At 46.1% G+C, this 16,630-nt stretch overlaps 1 protein-coding gene across 1 annotated transcript in view; it reads right to left on the minus strand.

The window, feature by feature from the left end:
* Positions 1-8,687, minus strand: part of DTNBP1 (dystrobrevin binding protein 1) — a 121,881-nt gene extending 113,194 nt beyond the window's left edge. Inside the window, exon 1 of the mRNA XM_026511529.4 lies at positions 8,469-8,687. Within this exon, the coding sequence (XP_026367314.1) occupies positions 8,469-8,524 (56 nt within the window). The 5' untranslated portion in view covers positions 8,525-8,687. The remainder of the gene's footprint in view (positions 1-8,468) is intronic.
* Positions 8,688-16,630: the final 7,943 nt, after the last annotated feature.

The raw sequence follows: 16,630 nt of genomic DNA on the forward strand, positions 1-16,630 counted from the left end.
CCATCTCCTGCACTGGTCATATGGTTCTCAGGGATAACTCACGGCTTCTACTAGCTAGGTAACTACTGCAGCCTCCTCCCTATTATTGGCTTTTTTAAACTATTAGGCTAGAAAACAGATACATGGGCTAGAGATGCACAGAAAAAAAAAATTAAATAGGCTCCTCTCTATATATCATACGAAGTTCATAGACTTTGTACAATTTATTTTTGCTTCACTGACCCACTTTCACCTTCTTCTGGCTGTCGATTCCGTACCATGTAACAGAGGCTGCCAAAGAGTGGGTGCCACCTTGTGAGCCACTCTCCTATCAAATGAGATATTGCTGTAAATGTTCTTCTTAATGTGGTTACTTCAACAAATCTCCGTTTCTAAGTAGGGTCTGGAACACGGGCCACGGTACCACCACTAGCCCCTAAGAAGCCTTTGGTAAAACGAGAACTAGGTGCCCCTTCCTCAAAGCACTTGAGTGCTATCAGCCAGAAACCGCCTACTGTCCGAGCTGACTCTCCTATACACACCCCCAAGCCCGTGCCTCCTGCAAGCCCGGACCTAGGACTCCCATCTTTTTTGTCGATAATGAAAGGGACTTTAAAAAAAAAAAAAAGAACTGGAATGCCAGTTTCATACAAAATTTTTTACATTATTCTATGTTGTTTCTCAAACACTGAAATACTGATGAGATGAACTTCTCTTTGTTGTTAAAAGGCCTCTGCCATCTCTTTAATACAAAACTCGTCTGTATCTCTCTCTCCAGATGAGTCTAGGAAGTTGTATTTAAAAAGTCTGAACTGTCCTAGAGACACAATATAAATTTTGGGGTGCCTGGGTGGCTCAGGTGGTTAAGAGTCTGTCAGCTCAGGTCATGATCGCAGGGTCCCGGGATCGAGCCCCACTTTGGGCTCCCTGCTTCTCCCTCTCCCTGCTGCTCATGCTCTCTCTCTCTCTCTTTCCCTCTCTCGCTATTTCTCTTTCTCTCAGATAAATAAAATCTTTAAAAAAAAAAAAAAAAGAAAGAAAGAAAACAGAAACAATATAAATTTCCAAGCTTCACCCTGCAACTAGTAAATCTGGTTTAAACTAAGATTATGCAACAACTAGGAAAAAGTATTTCGACAGTCACGCTCTATCCCCTCCACTCCAAAATTTGAGAAAGGCACTCAGCTGTGACATCCCAGGTAGAATGGTTATACACAGTGGTACATTACACTTAAAATGATTTCAGTAATATTTTTAGTGATTCAGGACAATTCCACAGAGTTAGGTGTACAAAGATATTGCAAGGGAACTGTTAAGATATTTTTTGGACCATTCTTATTATATGGTCTGGCAAATCTGGAGGTTAGTATCTCAAATATTTATTTCTGAAATACACTTTTACTTTTTCAATTGTAATATATCAAATTTGGGGTGCTCCTCCACACCCGCCCCCAAAAAGAAAGAAAAAATTAGAATAAAAGAGAAAGAAGGAATGTTACAAGCAGCTGAAAATAAAATTATTGGAAGGGTCAACGGGAGCTTCTCCATGTGGCTCCTTAACAGCCAACTGCTTTAAAATTGGTCCCTAACCAGATGTAATGTGTGGAACTTATCTGATCTGGATTTGAACAGATCAACTGTAAAAAGACATTTCTAAGAACCAGGAAATTTGATTATGGACTGGATAATTGATAATACCAAAGAATTAGTGCTAATTCTGTTAAGTATGATGTTGGCATTGCATTCACGTAATGTATTTGTTTTTAGGGGTGCAAACTGATGTAGGAGAGGGTAACAGACAAATCTGCGATTTCTTTTATAACTACGGGAGAGGCAAAAGCAAACGTGGTGACAGCTGACAATTGCTGAATCTGAACCATGGATATATGATATACATCTATATCATAGATAATAGAATCACTGTGTGATTCTATTTTTTATATGTTTGAAACTTTGTAAACATATTTTTGTAATAAACACAGTCTTTCAGACATTCATCTCTTCTCAGCACACCTTCTCCATAAATCATCCATGCGCCAAAATTCAGAACAGAAACTGATGGAGAAACAAAGTAGCTGGAAGGAGGTGGGGAACAGTGGAGAAGGCTGGAGAGGAACACAGAAAAGGGTCAAAAGGACGATCTTTCTTACTTTGAGTTGAAAAAATCTAAGGTTAGGGATATATATATATATATATATACACACACACGTACATCAAGGTCAAGTATATTTAACAAGTAACAGAAAAAGTAAAAAGTTCCTTTCTGAAATACAGCCTCAAAACCGAGAATTCAACTAAAAGTCGCATACTGTGTTTACTGTGTACTAATTCTACTTCAAGTTTGTCACAGTGATTGTGCTGGAAACAACCGCTAATAAAAGCCACTGAATGCCCCCCAGTCATGACTCCCTAAGAAGGAATACTGATCTGGGTGTAACACCCCAGCTTCTCAAACATAAAATGGTGGTATTATACTGACCGTAATAATCTGCCACAGGAATTAAATAAAATTCCAAATAATGACTTTGTCAGCATTCTGTCAACAGAGCTAACTCACATGAAAAGTATGATAAGAATTATCTCCACGAAGAAAGGTAGGCAACTATGCACATTACTGGGACAAGGTGAAGTAAAGGAGAGGTTCCTGAACGCACCAGTTCCTGGAACAGGCTTCCCCGCCCTTCCCAGTCTTCTTCCGAATCCCATACAACCTCCGGGAAGACAGTAGCGCTGCTGCAGGACCCTACCAATTTAGACTTAACTGAGCACCTAATTATCTTCTACCGAAAGCAACTAGAACACACTTTTGAGTTCAAAGCACTAAACCTCAAATTTGTCCTAACACTCCAACAATTTATTTTTAGATTGTTCCAAAGGCTTACCTTGATGTGACGCGAGCACATTTATTTTTTTAGGCCTTGCGGAAAATATGAAAACGGGGGCATCCTCCTAAGACGGGGAGGTGATTAGCAGAACTGCCTCCGCAACAAGTTTAAAAAGAAGCAGATACACAGAATGCTGCACGGAGCACACCAGGAGGAAGGATGAGCAGAAAATGTGCTCTCTCTAGCTGACTCGAGCTCACGCGGTGACCTTAATGGCACTCATCTGGGCTTCACTCTCCCCCTCGGCCAACGTCATCAGCTATTAGGAAAGTTCAGGATGACTGCCGCAGACACCACAAAACGTATTAACGAGCATATTCTGTCATTAAGGTTCAATTCCTCTAACCACGTTCGCATCTCCATGATTCTGACTTTAAATTCTCCTTATAAATCCAAATCCAGTCCGTTGTATTTTTCCATGAATGTTTATCATTTTTCCCCCTTTCTTTAAAAACAAGATCATGGAAACACAGCATCGATCACACTTAAAAGTACACACGACTTGGGGCTCCTGGGTGGCTTAGTGTGTTGAACACCAGACTCTTGATTTCAGCTCAAGGTCGGGGGATCTTGGGGTCACGGGATCGAGCCCTGCCTGCTGGGCTCTGTGCTGCGCGTGGAGCCTGCTTCAGATTCTCTCTCCCTCGCCCCTCCCCCCACTTGCGTCCTTGCTCAAAAATAAATAAATCCTTAAAAGTACACATGACCTCTCAGCTCTGGAGCCTGAGAGTGTCACACAAAAGCCACACAAACTTAGGAAAGGGACAGGAATGTAGACTACCTCTATCCTAATTAACCCCAGCTACACCTGACCTGTCCCCTGAGGCTTTGTTCTGTTTCCAGTTGCTTCTTGGAGATCAAGCTGTAGGTGACCTCACACAACAAATTCACTGCCAACCGCTTCTCTTTCAAAACTACTCTGAAATCCTTCTGTTTGTAAATGACATCATTTATCTAAGATACTCCAAGGTTAACATCCTTAATTTCTCTACCTTTTTCCCTTCCTTTAACATCGCACAGTTCACAAATTCACCCCGTGCCTGTCACACCGATTGCCCTGTGAAGCTGCTACCAGCACCGCCTTATCATCGCTCCCCTGGCCCAAAATTACAGCCTAAATACTCTCCGAAATAATCCCCCTGTTCCACACCTCCAGCCCTCCCATCACATGGCCTCACAAATTTCTTCCAGAAATACAGGCAGGCTCATTCTGCTCCCTCCACAAAAACCTTCAAAGACTCAACCTAAAAATGAGCCAGGACCACCCAGTATAAAGTAGCAATCACTTCACCCCCCCAACCCCCTTAATCTTCTTAGGACCTTCTAAATATTCTGCCTCCTGCCACCAGAAAGAGCCCAGGGGCGTTATTTGCTGCCTGCTCTGTTCTCTGCTCCCTCCCTGGCTCCTAGAACAGTGCCCGTCACAGAGTAAGTGCTCAGTAAGTATTTGATAAATGAATTAATTCAACAAAGCATTCAAGATCTTCTCTTAGTCACTACACTTCCCTCCCAGCTTCCTCTCCCACAACCGCTTCTGTCTTGGAAATGCCCTCCCCCAAACCTGTTACAACCCCTCCTCATTCTTCAAGGCCCAGTACAGAAGCCACCTCCTCTCTGAAGCCTTCTGTAAATGCTTCCTTTTGCAGGAACAAATGACTCCTCACTTTGGGCTCACACAACGCACAGACTCACTTGTATCCTTACTGTTCAGGCCCCTCGGCTTTGTAGGCCCAGGATCCAGCCCAAGACACAGACGCCAATTAGTAAAGAAAACTGACCACGTAGCCTCTTAAATCTTTTTGCTTCTTAATAAAAGGAAAAAAAAAAAAGCTTCCATGAAAAAAGACACTTTCTGAGTACATCACCTAGTGTCTGACACTTAGTAGGAACTCAGTACATAGTTATTAAATCAGGTTGAATATTGGAATTTTTTCTTCCTGCTTATTAAAAAGGTGAGTGAGTAATCCTGGAAGAGTCAAGATTCCAGGCAAAATGTCGCCATTTTACCACACTGTGAATTAGATTATTTGAGCCTCTCCTTTGAGTAGGTTTTGATACTACAGGAGGGCGGCAGAGAAAATGAGTCTGCCGGGCAGGGGTGGAGTTGGGGGCAATGGTGGCCTCTGGGGGAAACACCCACTGTCTAGTTGCAACAACACAAGTTTTCTATCCCTACCCACAAGAACCCAGAGCATCACAAACAGGAAACACCAGTCCGGGACAGGCGGCTATAAACCTTCAGTAAATGTGATTATCAATTCCCTAAGAGTTTTGCATTCCTGATTACTTCATTCCTGAGGCTTTTGGTCCTAACTGCTCAAAGGTAAAAACCAAAGACCAGAGTGGATTTAAAAGTTCGAGGCTTCAGTATATCCCACAGTTTCCCTCAAAGCGCAAGTCAATCCCTACAAAGTCCAGTTCTATGTGAATCCCCCAAAAGGCTCTAAGAGTTCTGAATGAGTTAAATAAAATTAGGACTCACTTAGGTGAGGGCCGAAGAGTGAGGCCCAGAACCTCACTCCTGTAGTCCTTTGGGCCAGCCACCCACCCACTTAAATCAGAAAGAGCATGATATAGGGGCGCCTGGGTGGCTCAGTCGTTAAGCGTCTGCCTTCGGCTCAGGGCGTGATCCCGGCGTTATGGGATCGAGCCCCACATCAGGCTCCTCCACTATGAGCCTGCTTCTTCCTCTCCCACTCCCCCTGCTTGTGTTCCCTCTCTCGCTGGCTGTCTCTGTCTCTGTCGAATAAATAAATAAAATCTTTAAAAAAAAAAAAAAGAGCATGATATAATTTCCAGGTTTATCTCAATTTTGACATAACTGTTATTATGAATAAAAATTTACAAAGAGGTGACTGGGTGGCTCAGTTAAGTGTCGGCTTTCAGCTCAGATCATGATCCGGGAGTCCTGGGATCCAGCCCCACAAGGGGCTGGTCAGTGGGAAGTCTGCTTCTCCCTCTCCCTCTGCCCCTCCGCCCCCGTTTGTGCACTCTCTCAAATAAAATCTTTAAAAAAAATTTTTTATAAAAAAGACCCCAAATCTACGGACAACTTAGAGTCCCCCCCACCCCGCAGGCCATCAGCACCTCTGGCCACTGTCCTTAACTGATCTTAAGTTGCATTTTTTTTAAAGTCTGAATGGGAAGGTCATCAGACACGCTTTTATCACTAATGTGGAGGATGATAAAGCTAATCCTCTTCTGCTTTAAAAAAAAAAAAAGTGAATCTGCCTACATTTAAGGTCCTTCATGAATTTCCAGAAGTTGAAAATGAGCAGAAAAGCTCTGAGACGATGGCACTCTAAATGACTGGGAAGAGCAGCCCCGGCAACACTGAAGAAAAGCAGAAACCCCCTAGGCCTTCCTTACTCATTCCCTCGGGCATCCCAACACTGGAAGCTTCCAATTACTTTAGAAGCCAGCTGCTACGGTGTCTACAGGCACTAGCACCCAGTGTTCTAAAGGTATGTCGGGTACAATCAGATAGTTTTGGGAGGTGAGGGCCATGTCACTTTCACCTCTGAATCCCCCCAGCCTTCATGCAATATACTGGTCCGCTGTGTTTAATTTCATCTTTCCCCAGCAAGGCAAAAGATTCAATTATGTAAAATAGGCTGATCTCAAGCTTAATACAGAGTCGACTACAATGAATTAAGAGGATTCTTTCTTGGTAAGAGCCGCACAGGAATTTGTGAACCGGACAAAAGTGAACATCAGAGTTTAGAGCTGCCAGTCAGCTGCAAGACAGACCTCACCTGGAGAGCAGTTCTTTCTCTGCCAGGTGAAAGGCTAAATGGCACACACCGACCAGCGTGTTTGTCAGCTGAGTGACCAGGACAGGAGGGAGCCAATCCAGTGTCTAAATGGACTGAAAGCCCTCTCACGACGTCTAATCCCAAAGTGGCTCCAGTCTATGATACTGTCAAGAAGTCAAGTCAGTTTCCAAGGGGTTCTAACCAGATCCCCCCAACGCTCTTCCTAACTAAACCCTAAACTCAGGCTGTCCAGATCTCCCAGATGGCTTGGGTCCAGAGTCCACATTCCTAGGTAAATTTAACCTTCTTAAGCAAAGATCATGAGTATGAATGGGTTCTGAGGCAACCACACAACCTAGAGAGTTACAGTAACTACCAACGGCTGGACTGTTAAGTCGTCAAACAATTCACTGAAAGTAATGATAACAGGGGCGTACCACCTGGGTTTATTTATCTACGACCACTCTCATGCTCCAGGCAGACTATTCCAGTATCCCACCAAAATTCTTCAATAATTTACACCCCGAAGTTACTTTTTCAATTTAAATGGGGAAAAAATTGCAAGCACGCAAAAAAAAAAACCCATAAATGAATGATTGCCAGTGCATCTATCATATCCTTAAGAACTCCAAACCAAAACTATCAAAAATGATTTACATGGGGAAAGTGCTCAAGTATTTGCCCCAAAGCCTCAGCACCCAAAAGGCAAACCATGTAAACATTTTTGTCCTGTAACATAAAATCTCAGCGCCCGTCTTTCTCATTGAAAATTTAAAACCCCATGATCGAGATGTCCTCGTTCAGAAAATTCTCCAAAGGATTTGTACGGCAACAGATTCTTTATGAAGAGGACACCTTTTCTAAAGAAAAGAAACACTTAAAATGAATTAGGCACTAACTAGTAACAATAGAGGGCATGATGCTTACTGTTCTACATGTTGTGTTTTATACATTCTTAATCTTCCAACCCCATTAGTACCATCTTTATCACCTCTGTACAGTTGTGGAAACCGAGGAAAGACAATTCAAGTAACTTGCAAAAGCACATTTGCTTAGTGGTGGAGATGAGAGTCCTGGCAGTCTGGCGCTAGGATCTGTGCTGATGGTTCCAAACTTCCCGGCACACTGGTATCAACCGGGGGAATACTGAAAACTCCGGCCCCAGTCTGATGACCTTGGCATGGGCTACACCTGGGATCGAGATTGTTCAAGATTCCCAGGTGACTCTAAGCCAAGTTTGAGAACCGCTTGGTCTGCGCTTGTAACCACTAGCTTGCTGTTTGCAATCGCTGTGGTTCTGCTGCTTTTCGCGCCCCAAGAATTTCTTCACCAAGGCGTCCAACCCGGGGCAGGGGCAGAGGGAGCAAACAAAAGGAGGGAAAGAGGCGGCCGGCAACGCCGAGGGTTCCGCGAGCTGGCCGCGCAAAGAAGCGGAGACGGGACGCGGGCCGGCAGTGGCGGCGCCCGCGACCTTCGGCCCGGGCAGGGGGCGGCGGGCCCGAGCGGGCAGGTGCCTCGGAGGCGCAGGCCCCAGTCCCGCGGGCGGCGGAAGCGGGGGGCGCGCTCGCCCGCCACGTGACCCCGCTCCCGAGGCCGCCCGGGCGGGGGCCCAGGAGTCCCCCGCACACTGCGCGGCGCGAGGCGGCGCCGGCCGGCTGGAATCTAAGTTACTTAGTGCAGCCGGACCGACGCCGGAAAGTTCGTTCCTCTCCTCGGCGGGGCGGGGATAGGAAGTGCGGGACGGGACCGGAGCGGACCGGGGTGCCGGGAGAGGAGGGAGGGAAGGAGGCGGCGTCCGGCGGCCCCGGCCCAGCCCCCGGGTCCTTTCCGTCCCCCACCGAATACCCACCCGGAGGTGAAATCCTGCTGCACGCTCAGCAGCCGCTCGCGCAGGGTCTCCAGCATCGCCGCCGCCGCGTCTCCGCCCCCTCAGGCTTCAGGCCGCTGCAGTCGCCTCGGGTCCCGCAAAGCCGCCGCCACACCTGTCACCCGCGCGCCCCGCACACTCACAGCCAGCCCCGCCCCCGGCTCGGTCGGCGCCCCGCGCTGCAGCCCCTTCCGCGTTCCCGCCCCCCGCTCGCACGCTCCCGCCCCGCCCCCGCCGCGCCCAGGCCCGCGCAGGCGCAGTGGGCCGCGACGGCCTCGGGCTGCGGAAAAGGGGCGGTTCTTCTCGCCCAGCTGAGCAAGCCACAGAGGCCCCATGCCTTTTTCTAGCCCAAGCCAGGCCCTGTGGTTTTTCTCTGAAACAGAAGTGGCATCGTGAAAGAATGTTTTCAGTCGAGGGCTTCTTTGAGCGCAGCGTTGGCGTTTACGGTTTGGAAGAGAATTGGATAAATTTCTTGCACAGCGTGCACATCCCTGGAGCAAACTGTTTTCACCCACCGGGTCCAGGATCTAACCCACTGGCTTTGTCCTTGGATGAGATAGTTAACCATTCTAAGCCTCCGTTTCTGCACTCATAAAATGGGAACGATAATCAACTGTTTCGACATCATCACTTTCCACTTCGACCTCCATGAGGCTTTTGTGCCCTTCACACCAAAAGAGTGTCTCAGGTCACCAGTGACTTCATGTCGGCCAATGCCATTTGTTACTTATCTGCCCTGATTTTTTTCTCGACCTCTCAGTGGCTCTCAAAGCAGTATGTTATACCATTAAAAAATAAAGATTTTATTTATTTATATGAGAGGGAGGGGGAGAGAGCGAGTGAGCGCAAGAGCAGGGGGAGGGAGAAGCAGACTCCCTGTTGAGCAGGGAGCCCTACCCCAGGCTCAATCCCAGGACCCTGCTATCATAATCTGAGCTGAAGGCAGACACTTAACTGAATGAGCCACCCAGGCGTCCCCCCTTATGCCATTTTAAGACACATTCTTCTCCTGCCTTTAGGGACATCATACTTCTATTCTCCCTTCCTCTCCACTCCTATTTCAACAGCTGCTCCCAAGGCCCCATCAGCAGCGCCCTGCTCTTCATGTGTGCTCTACCATGCTGTGAATTCTTTCAAGGCACTGATCGACGCCCAGTTCTCTATCTTAAGCCCTGCTCTCCTTCCTGCCCCTTCAATTCAGACCAGTCGCTCACTTAACATGTATCCAGTAGGCACTTCCAAGCTAACATACCCCAAATCAAGGACTTGATTGCATAGTCGTCTCGTGACTTGCTCATCCCCCAGTCTTTTCCATTTCAGTAAATGGCACCACCATCCATCAAGTTGCTCAAGTTAAGCCACCTGAAATCACTGTTTCCTCTCTTCCTCATCTCCCATATTAACTCATCAGGTCCTATCCACTCTGTTTCTAAAGTATCCCTGAAACCTTCCTTTTCTCCATCTTCAATACAATCACCCTAGTCCAGGACATTGTCATCTTACACTAGGAACACTGACAGTTCCCCTGATTCTACTCTTTTGCCATTTACACCCCTGTCATCCATCCTTGACATAGCAGCCAAAGAGAATTATCTAAAAGAGCAATCAGATCATGTTACTCTCCTACTTTAAAGCCTTCCGGGGGCGCCTGGGTGGCACAGCGGTTAAGCGTCTGCCTTCGGCTCAGGGCGTGATCCCGGCGTTATGGGATCGAGCCCCACATCAGGCTCCTCCACTATGAGCCTGCTTCTTCCTCTCCCACTCCTCCTGCTTGTGTTCCCTCTCTCACTGGCTGTCTCTATCTCTGTCAAATAAATAAATAAAATCTTTAAAAAAAAAAAAAATAAAGCCTTCCGTTGCTTCCTATGCCCTCAGAATAAAATGCAAACTCCTTACTTGGCGTACAAAGTCCTAAAATTTGACCCCTTCGTGATACTCTATCCAAAGCAAGTATGAGTTTGAACTGTATGGGTCCACTTACATGCAGATTTTTTTCAATAAATACATTGGAAAAAATTTTGGAGATGAGTGACAACTAGAAAAAACCTGAAGAGGAACCACATAGCCTAGAAATACCAAAAAAAAAGAAAAATTAGGTATTATTGTAAGCATACAGTATATGATACATATACAAAATTGTGTTAGTCTACTATTTATATTATGTCGATAAGACTTCTGGCAAGTAGTAGACTATTAGTAGTTAAGTTTTGGGGAAGTCAAAAGTTATATGCAGATTTTCAATTGCTAGGGGATCAGTGTGAGGATCAACTGTACTGTTCACCTATCATGACCTTGACATTTAAGCCATTTAGTAACCTTGTGTGTGTGTTCCTTGAAAATTCCAGTTTCATTTCCATCCTGAGGCCTTTTCACAAGCTTTTCTCCAAAATATCCCAGTGCTGGCTTCTTCATGGCATTCAGATCTCAGCTTAAATATCATCCCCTTAGGTAGGTCTTCCCAGATCATTGGAGTTATCCACACAGCCACTTCCCGTACACAACCTGTTTCTCAACTTAGTTCACATCACTATCGGAGAATTTATTTAATAATTATTTAATTAAGAAAAAGTTGTTTGTTAACTTATTTTTTTAACACCATTAATTTTAAATCCAGGGCTGGGACTAGGGTGAGGCCGGTAAGGCATTCACTTCAGGTGCAAAACCAAAGGGGAGCCAAAAAGCTCAGTCTTCAAAATGAGTAGTGTTTTAATGCAATATTTAAAAAATTCAAAATTCATGCAAAAAATTTGATGAACAGAATATCAAACGTAAGCACTCAGTAAGTACTGATTGTTTGGTTGTAGGAATCAAATAAGGTAAAGCATGCAGCTTATGATTGCGGGGGGGGGGGGGGAGAATACCTCTTTCCCCCTCTTGATGAGTTCTTCCATGTGGAGAAAGTGCCTCCACAGTGTAGCACTCCAGGCCTTTCCTGGAGGAGTAGAGGTGACTATGTTGGTTAGCAAGCTAGGGACAAAGGAGCGTGGCCCCATCCTCTGTTCTCTACCATGGCTGGAAACTTCCAGCGGGGAACACGCTATTCCACAAGGACCGGCTGCCAGGTGAGGAGGCTGCGGTGACCTAGTGCTTTCTGTGACTGGATAGGCAAGTCGTAATCTGAGGTTCAGTGACAGGAATTCCGCTTGCCCATAAATATTGTATAAGCCATGTGCTTCATCAGCCTTACCAGAAATGAAAGTGATGCTCTGGCCACTTTATACTGATCCTCTTGTCTTATTTCTCAGTTGGTTCAGACAAGGGAGAGGGGTGCTGTCACTGAGCCCTCCCCCAACCTTCCAGAAATAGTCGCTGGTACAGAGTAAGTGATCAAATGATCAAGTCCATGGAGACCGATGCCTCGGGATCTAGTAGATTTGGAAACCACCGGTACTGAGAAATAATAAACCTTTTAAAATTATTCAATTAAGAAAATAGCTCTGCTCGTAAATTTTCAATTTACCGTTTCATAGGTTCCTACAAAGCACCAGATCAGAACAAAAGACTCTGCCTGTCACTAGGAAATAACTTTACTTGTTGTGCCCAATCCTTTTTGTTTTGACCATCGCATTATTGGCCTGTGGCCCGCGTGTGCCTCATTTTGAGGTGTATATCACGGACATTTTTAATCCCATCATGTCTGGTAAATCCAAAATCAGTGGAAGTTTTAAAAGGGCTAATAAGAAAAGACAGTTACAAAGAAACAAAAGTAAGTTTTAGGAAATGAATATAGAGAGAAAATGACTGTCACACAAATTGTTTTGTAGGAATGATTAAGGACCAAGATTAGCTTGTGACACCTTCCGTTGGGTAATTAGCCAGAAAGTAGGAAGATCAATTGGCAAAATGAAAACAACAACAACAGCAACAACAAAGTTTTTAAGTATAGTTAGGGAACCAACGTCAATATTAAAGGTTCTTGGCCTAATCTTGATCCAGCAACTGGCTGAGAGTTGATTTGAAATTAGCAAAGCACAGAGAGAGCTTTGGTGGTAAAACATTTCGGACAAGCACAGAAGCTGCTTAAGAAGGCCCCTAGACTAGTACTTCCCTGAACCAGCGACGTCAGCGTCAGGCGGGAGCTTGTACCAAATGCAGAATCCCAGGCTCCACCCAGACCTACTGAATCAGAATCCGGATTTTAACAAGATCTCCAGGTGATTCATATTAATTGAACGTGCGATAAGCACTACTCAAGGACACTGGCCAAGGAAAGGGGTTCCTTGTCTCAATGGATTCTTTGAGTAGACAGTGAGAAGTGAGAATCTCGTGGAATTGGACCAAAAAGAAAGACGCTATAAAAGAAGCAGCTGTAGAACCCAGACTATTTCGCACCATTTTACAGGCACTGGAGGAACGGAAAGGCGCTATTGCCGTGTGAGTTACAGGAAGCTTAGATTTGTAAAGGCATCTACAGTGCGCTGATATTAACTTATTTATAATTTACAAACCAAGATGAAACTATTCTTTTTTTTTTTAAGATTTTTTTATTTATTTATTTGACAGGATAGAGACAGCCAGCGAGACAGGGAACACAAGCAGGGGGAGTGGGAGAGGAAGAAGCAGGCTCATAGCGGAGGAGCCTGATGTGGGGCTCGATCCCATAACGCCAGGATCACGCCCTGAGCCGAAGGCAGACGCTTAACCGCTGTGCCACCCAGGCGCCCCAAGATGTAACTATTCTTTATTAATTTTAAGCATATAAAGATGCCAGAAGAAACCATTTAAAAGCGTTAACGCTTTCTTGTGAAGTAAGGAACAGTTCCAAGAACAAGGTAAGCTATGGAAGCTGGAAAGGTAATATCAGCATGGCATTTTGAAAAGGGAAGCAGAGACAGGAGCCCGGGAGGTGGCGGAGGGGAATTCCCACAGGCAGGAGCAAAGGTTAGAGCTGAGTTGAAGAATAAAAAAAAGGAGGTACAGGGGAGGACGTCAAAGTCTGAAGCCAGAAGCTAACAGAGACCAAGAGGGCAAGTACTGTCTGGAGAGATCCTCAGGGCCGCAAACTTGGCAGGGAAGAGTATGTTCAACGTGAACCCAATTGAAGGAACAGTGAGAGGCCGCTCAGCTGTATTTATGTTTCAGAAATGTATCACACCATAATGCAATGTAATCAGGCACCTAATCTCGTCTTTTCGCTCCAACGAAAAAAAGAAAGGCATTGCACAGTGCATTTGAGTAGGAAACCTCTTCTTTTTTGTTCATCTGTGTTCGGATCTGTATGATATCTGAAATATTCCAAAACCACCAAGTGAAGCCATTCATCAAAGTGGAGGGGCTCTACAAGGGTACAGGAGACCACATGCTATCCTCCTATAAATAAATGGTTTTCCCTAGAAAAAAGTATTTTTCAGAAATTACATCTGCAGCACTGTAGAAATCTCTTCAGGTGGGAGAATTTAATTCACACTGAAACTTTAATAAGAATTAGGAGCATGAAAAAAAATGATTGAGACAATTACCTGTAGTTAACAGCTTACTTAAAGTCAGGAGGTTGGGGGCGAGGTCCTAATAATTGAAAAGGGTCGCAGAGAAAAGCAAACATCAGGTTCTAGTGCTCAAAGAGTTCCTCCCCACCCACAGGAATTGTCCATGTCACTGGAAGCTGATACTTAGAGTCTCGTAGGAAACTAGAAAGAGTCCTTTAAAAAGCATTTAAAGAAGTACCCACTCCCCGGGCCCAACCTCCAGACACTCGGATTTAATCAGTCTGAGGCGGCGTCTCTGCATCTGTGCTGTTTAAAAAGCTTCCCAGGTGCTTGGAGTCAGCAGTGGGGGCGAGGAACGCTGAGCTATAAGCTTCTGCAGGGAAAGGCAGCAGAAACTTGCGAGCGCAGCACCCGTGATCTCCGAATCCACCGAACCCCCTCCCTGATTCAGGACTGTAGGTGGTAGTCTTCCCCATCTTTCCCAGCGTCCTCAAAGGGCCAGGAGCCCTATCGCTTTGGTTTGGAACACTGGGGGTGTGGGCCTGAGCTCGCAGCCTCTGCCCGACACTTTGGGCTGGCGGACCCCAAAGGCAGCAGTGTAAGGGGGCCAGAGGGCGCTGGTCTGGGCACCGTGCCACACGAGGGAGGCCAGGCTCTGTCAGGAGCACGGCTGTGCTCAGGCTGCCCCAAGGCACGTGGTCGTTTTGTAAGGCTGTGTACACATCAGGGGGAGGAAAGCTCTGGAACCGGCTGCGGCTAAGACTTGACGAGGCCTCCTCAGCTGGAAGGGTCTTGCTGCCCTGCAGGAAACAACAAATGCTCTGCTATCCTCAGCCCCTCTGAGCTGTCATTCAGGCAAAAATGCTCCTCGTCCCTTCTCCCGATGCCTCTTCCAGTCCTGTTTCTGTCTCTGAATGAGCCCTCTGCTTCCATTTTTCACTCTTTCTAATTTCTACTCTTCCATATGACATCCGCCACCTGGTGGCTCCGGTTTCTCCACCTCTCTCTCTCTCTCTTCCCCTACCCCTGCCTCTTGGTTTCTGCTGTTGCTACTGACTGCGCCTCTCCCCGGGACCAGAAGAAAGCTGAACACCTTTGTCGGTCTGTCTTTTAACGGAGAATGCCTCGAACAGGCCCAGCTCCTGCACCAGCCTGCCTTGTGCTAGACCTGCCCACAGGCCAAGCACAGGGGCCCAACCCCGTCTCCTGGGACCAGGTTACGGGTCAACTGATAAAAAAACAAGGGGAAGAATTGCTTTGGCTTTTTTGTTGTTGTTAATTGTCTCCTAAAAGGGGACTATGAGGAGGCCTGACCTATTTGAGGGGAAATAAGCCTGTAATAGCTGAATTAGAGACAGTGTATCCAGTGTGTACTTGGTAACGTTCTTGCTTGTGTTGCTTCGGTTCTGAGGCATATGTACAGTAAACAGAGCTTTCAAACACTGCCTTTGTGATCTGGGAATCTTAAGGGAGGGAAAGAAAGTAGTTCTCAGGCACAAAAATACTGGATTCCTCTGTTTTAATCGTGTATAGTCTCTGCTTATACACACAAATGGAAGAGAAAGATGTATTTGTTCTCTTAATAAACCGTTTTAGAGACGGTTCGGTCAGTTAAGCATCTGACTCTTGATTTCAGCTCAGGTTGTGATGTCAAGATCATGAGATCAAGCCCCGTGTCGGGCTCTGTGCTCAGCAGGAATCTGCTTGGAATTGTCTCTCCTCCTCTCTCTCTGCCCCTGCTCACACGTGCACGTGTGTGCTCTCTCTCTCCCTCTAAAGATGAACAAATAAATCTTAAAAAAAAAAAACCACGTTATATGCCAATGAAAATGTGGTGTATATTGAACAGTCTGTTCCTCCATTGTTGGTGCTCTGTTCCTGACGGGGGTCTCATTACCGGGCTGACCCACTCCGACTTAGGCTCCACTCATCGCCAGGAGGTACCTGGTGCAGAAACACGGCACTGAGAGAGGACGAACTAGCCAATGAAGGGCTTTTTGTGAAACTTCAACTTTTGTAAATACAGAAAATGTCATAGGAGGGAAACACCAAAGCAGGAGCCCCGTTCCTCCCCTCCCGGAGGCAGCAGTGAAGAGAAGACACTGGGTTGTTACGAAGGGAGTAAGATGGGCTGGCAGGGAGCGAGTCCAAGAGCACAGTCCATCTACCGATTTCCCACGACTTCTTAAAAGTCATCCCTCCGTCCAGCAAGCCCTGAGCCCTCGTGGTTTTCTGCAACATTGTCTACTCAAGGACTAACTGTTGAGGGCCTGCCTATGGTAGGCCTTCCACTACCCGCCACGGACGTAGTAACAGTTTTGATATTATCTGTATTATTACAACAACAACAACGACTACTATTTATGGAGAGCTCTCTTGTGTCAGGCAGGGTTCTAGGCACTTTACACATCCTTTTTTGCCCATTTTAGAGATGAGGAAATAAGGGACAGGAAGGCACCAACTGACCCATGAAGAGTGGGTCTAATCTAGAAGTGAGGGGATTATCATTGTATGTGTGGCTGTGACAGCCCAGATGAAGGATGACTAGCCTAGACTCTGCTTTGGAAGAAAGAGTCACAAAATGAGGCCTATCACTGGGGCCCATCCGGGAAATTTAAATCCAGTGACATCACCACAAACTCCTGGAAGGTCCATGTGTTTGGTTGATCAGGCTGGACATTTGGCCCAGTCTTCCAGGGCCAGCTCCCGGCAAATGGC

The sequence above is a fragment of the Ursus arctos genome, unplaced genomic scaffold (assembly GCF_023065955.2).
Source record: "Ursus arctos isolate Adak ecotype North America unplaced genomic scaffold, UrsArc2.0 scaffold_31, whole genome shotgun sequence".
Classification (NCBI taxonomy): Eukaryota; Metazoa; Chordata; class Mammalia; order Carnivora; family Ursidae; genus Ursus; species Ursus arctos.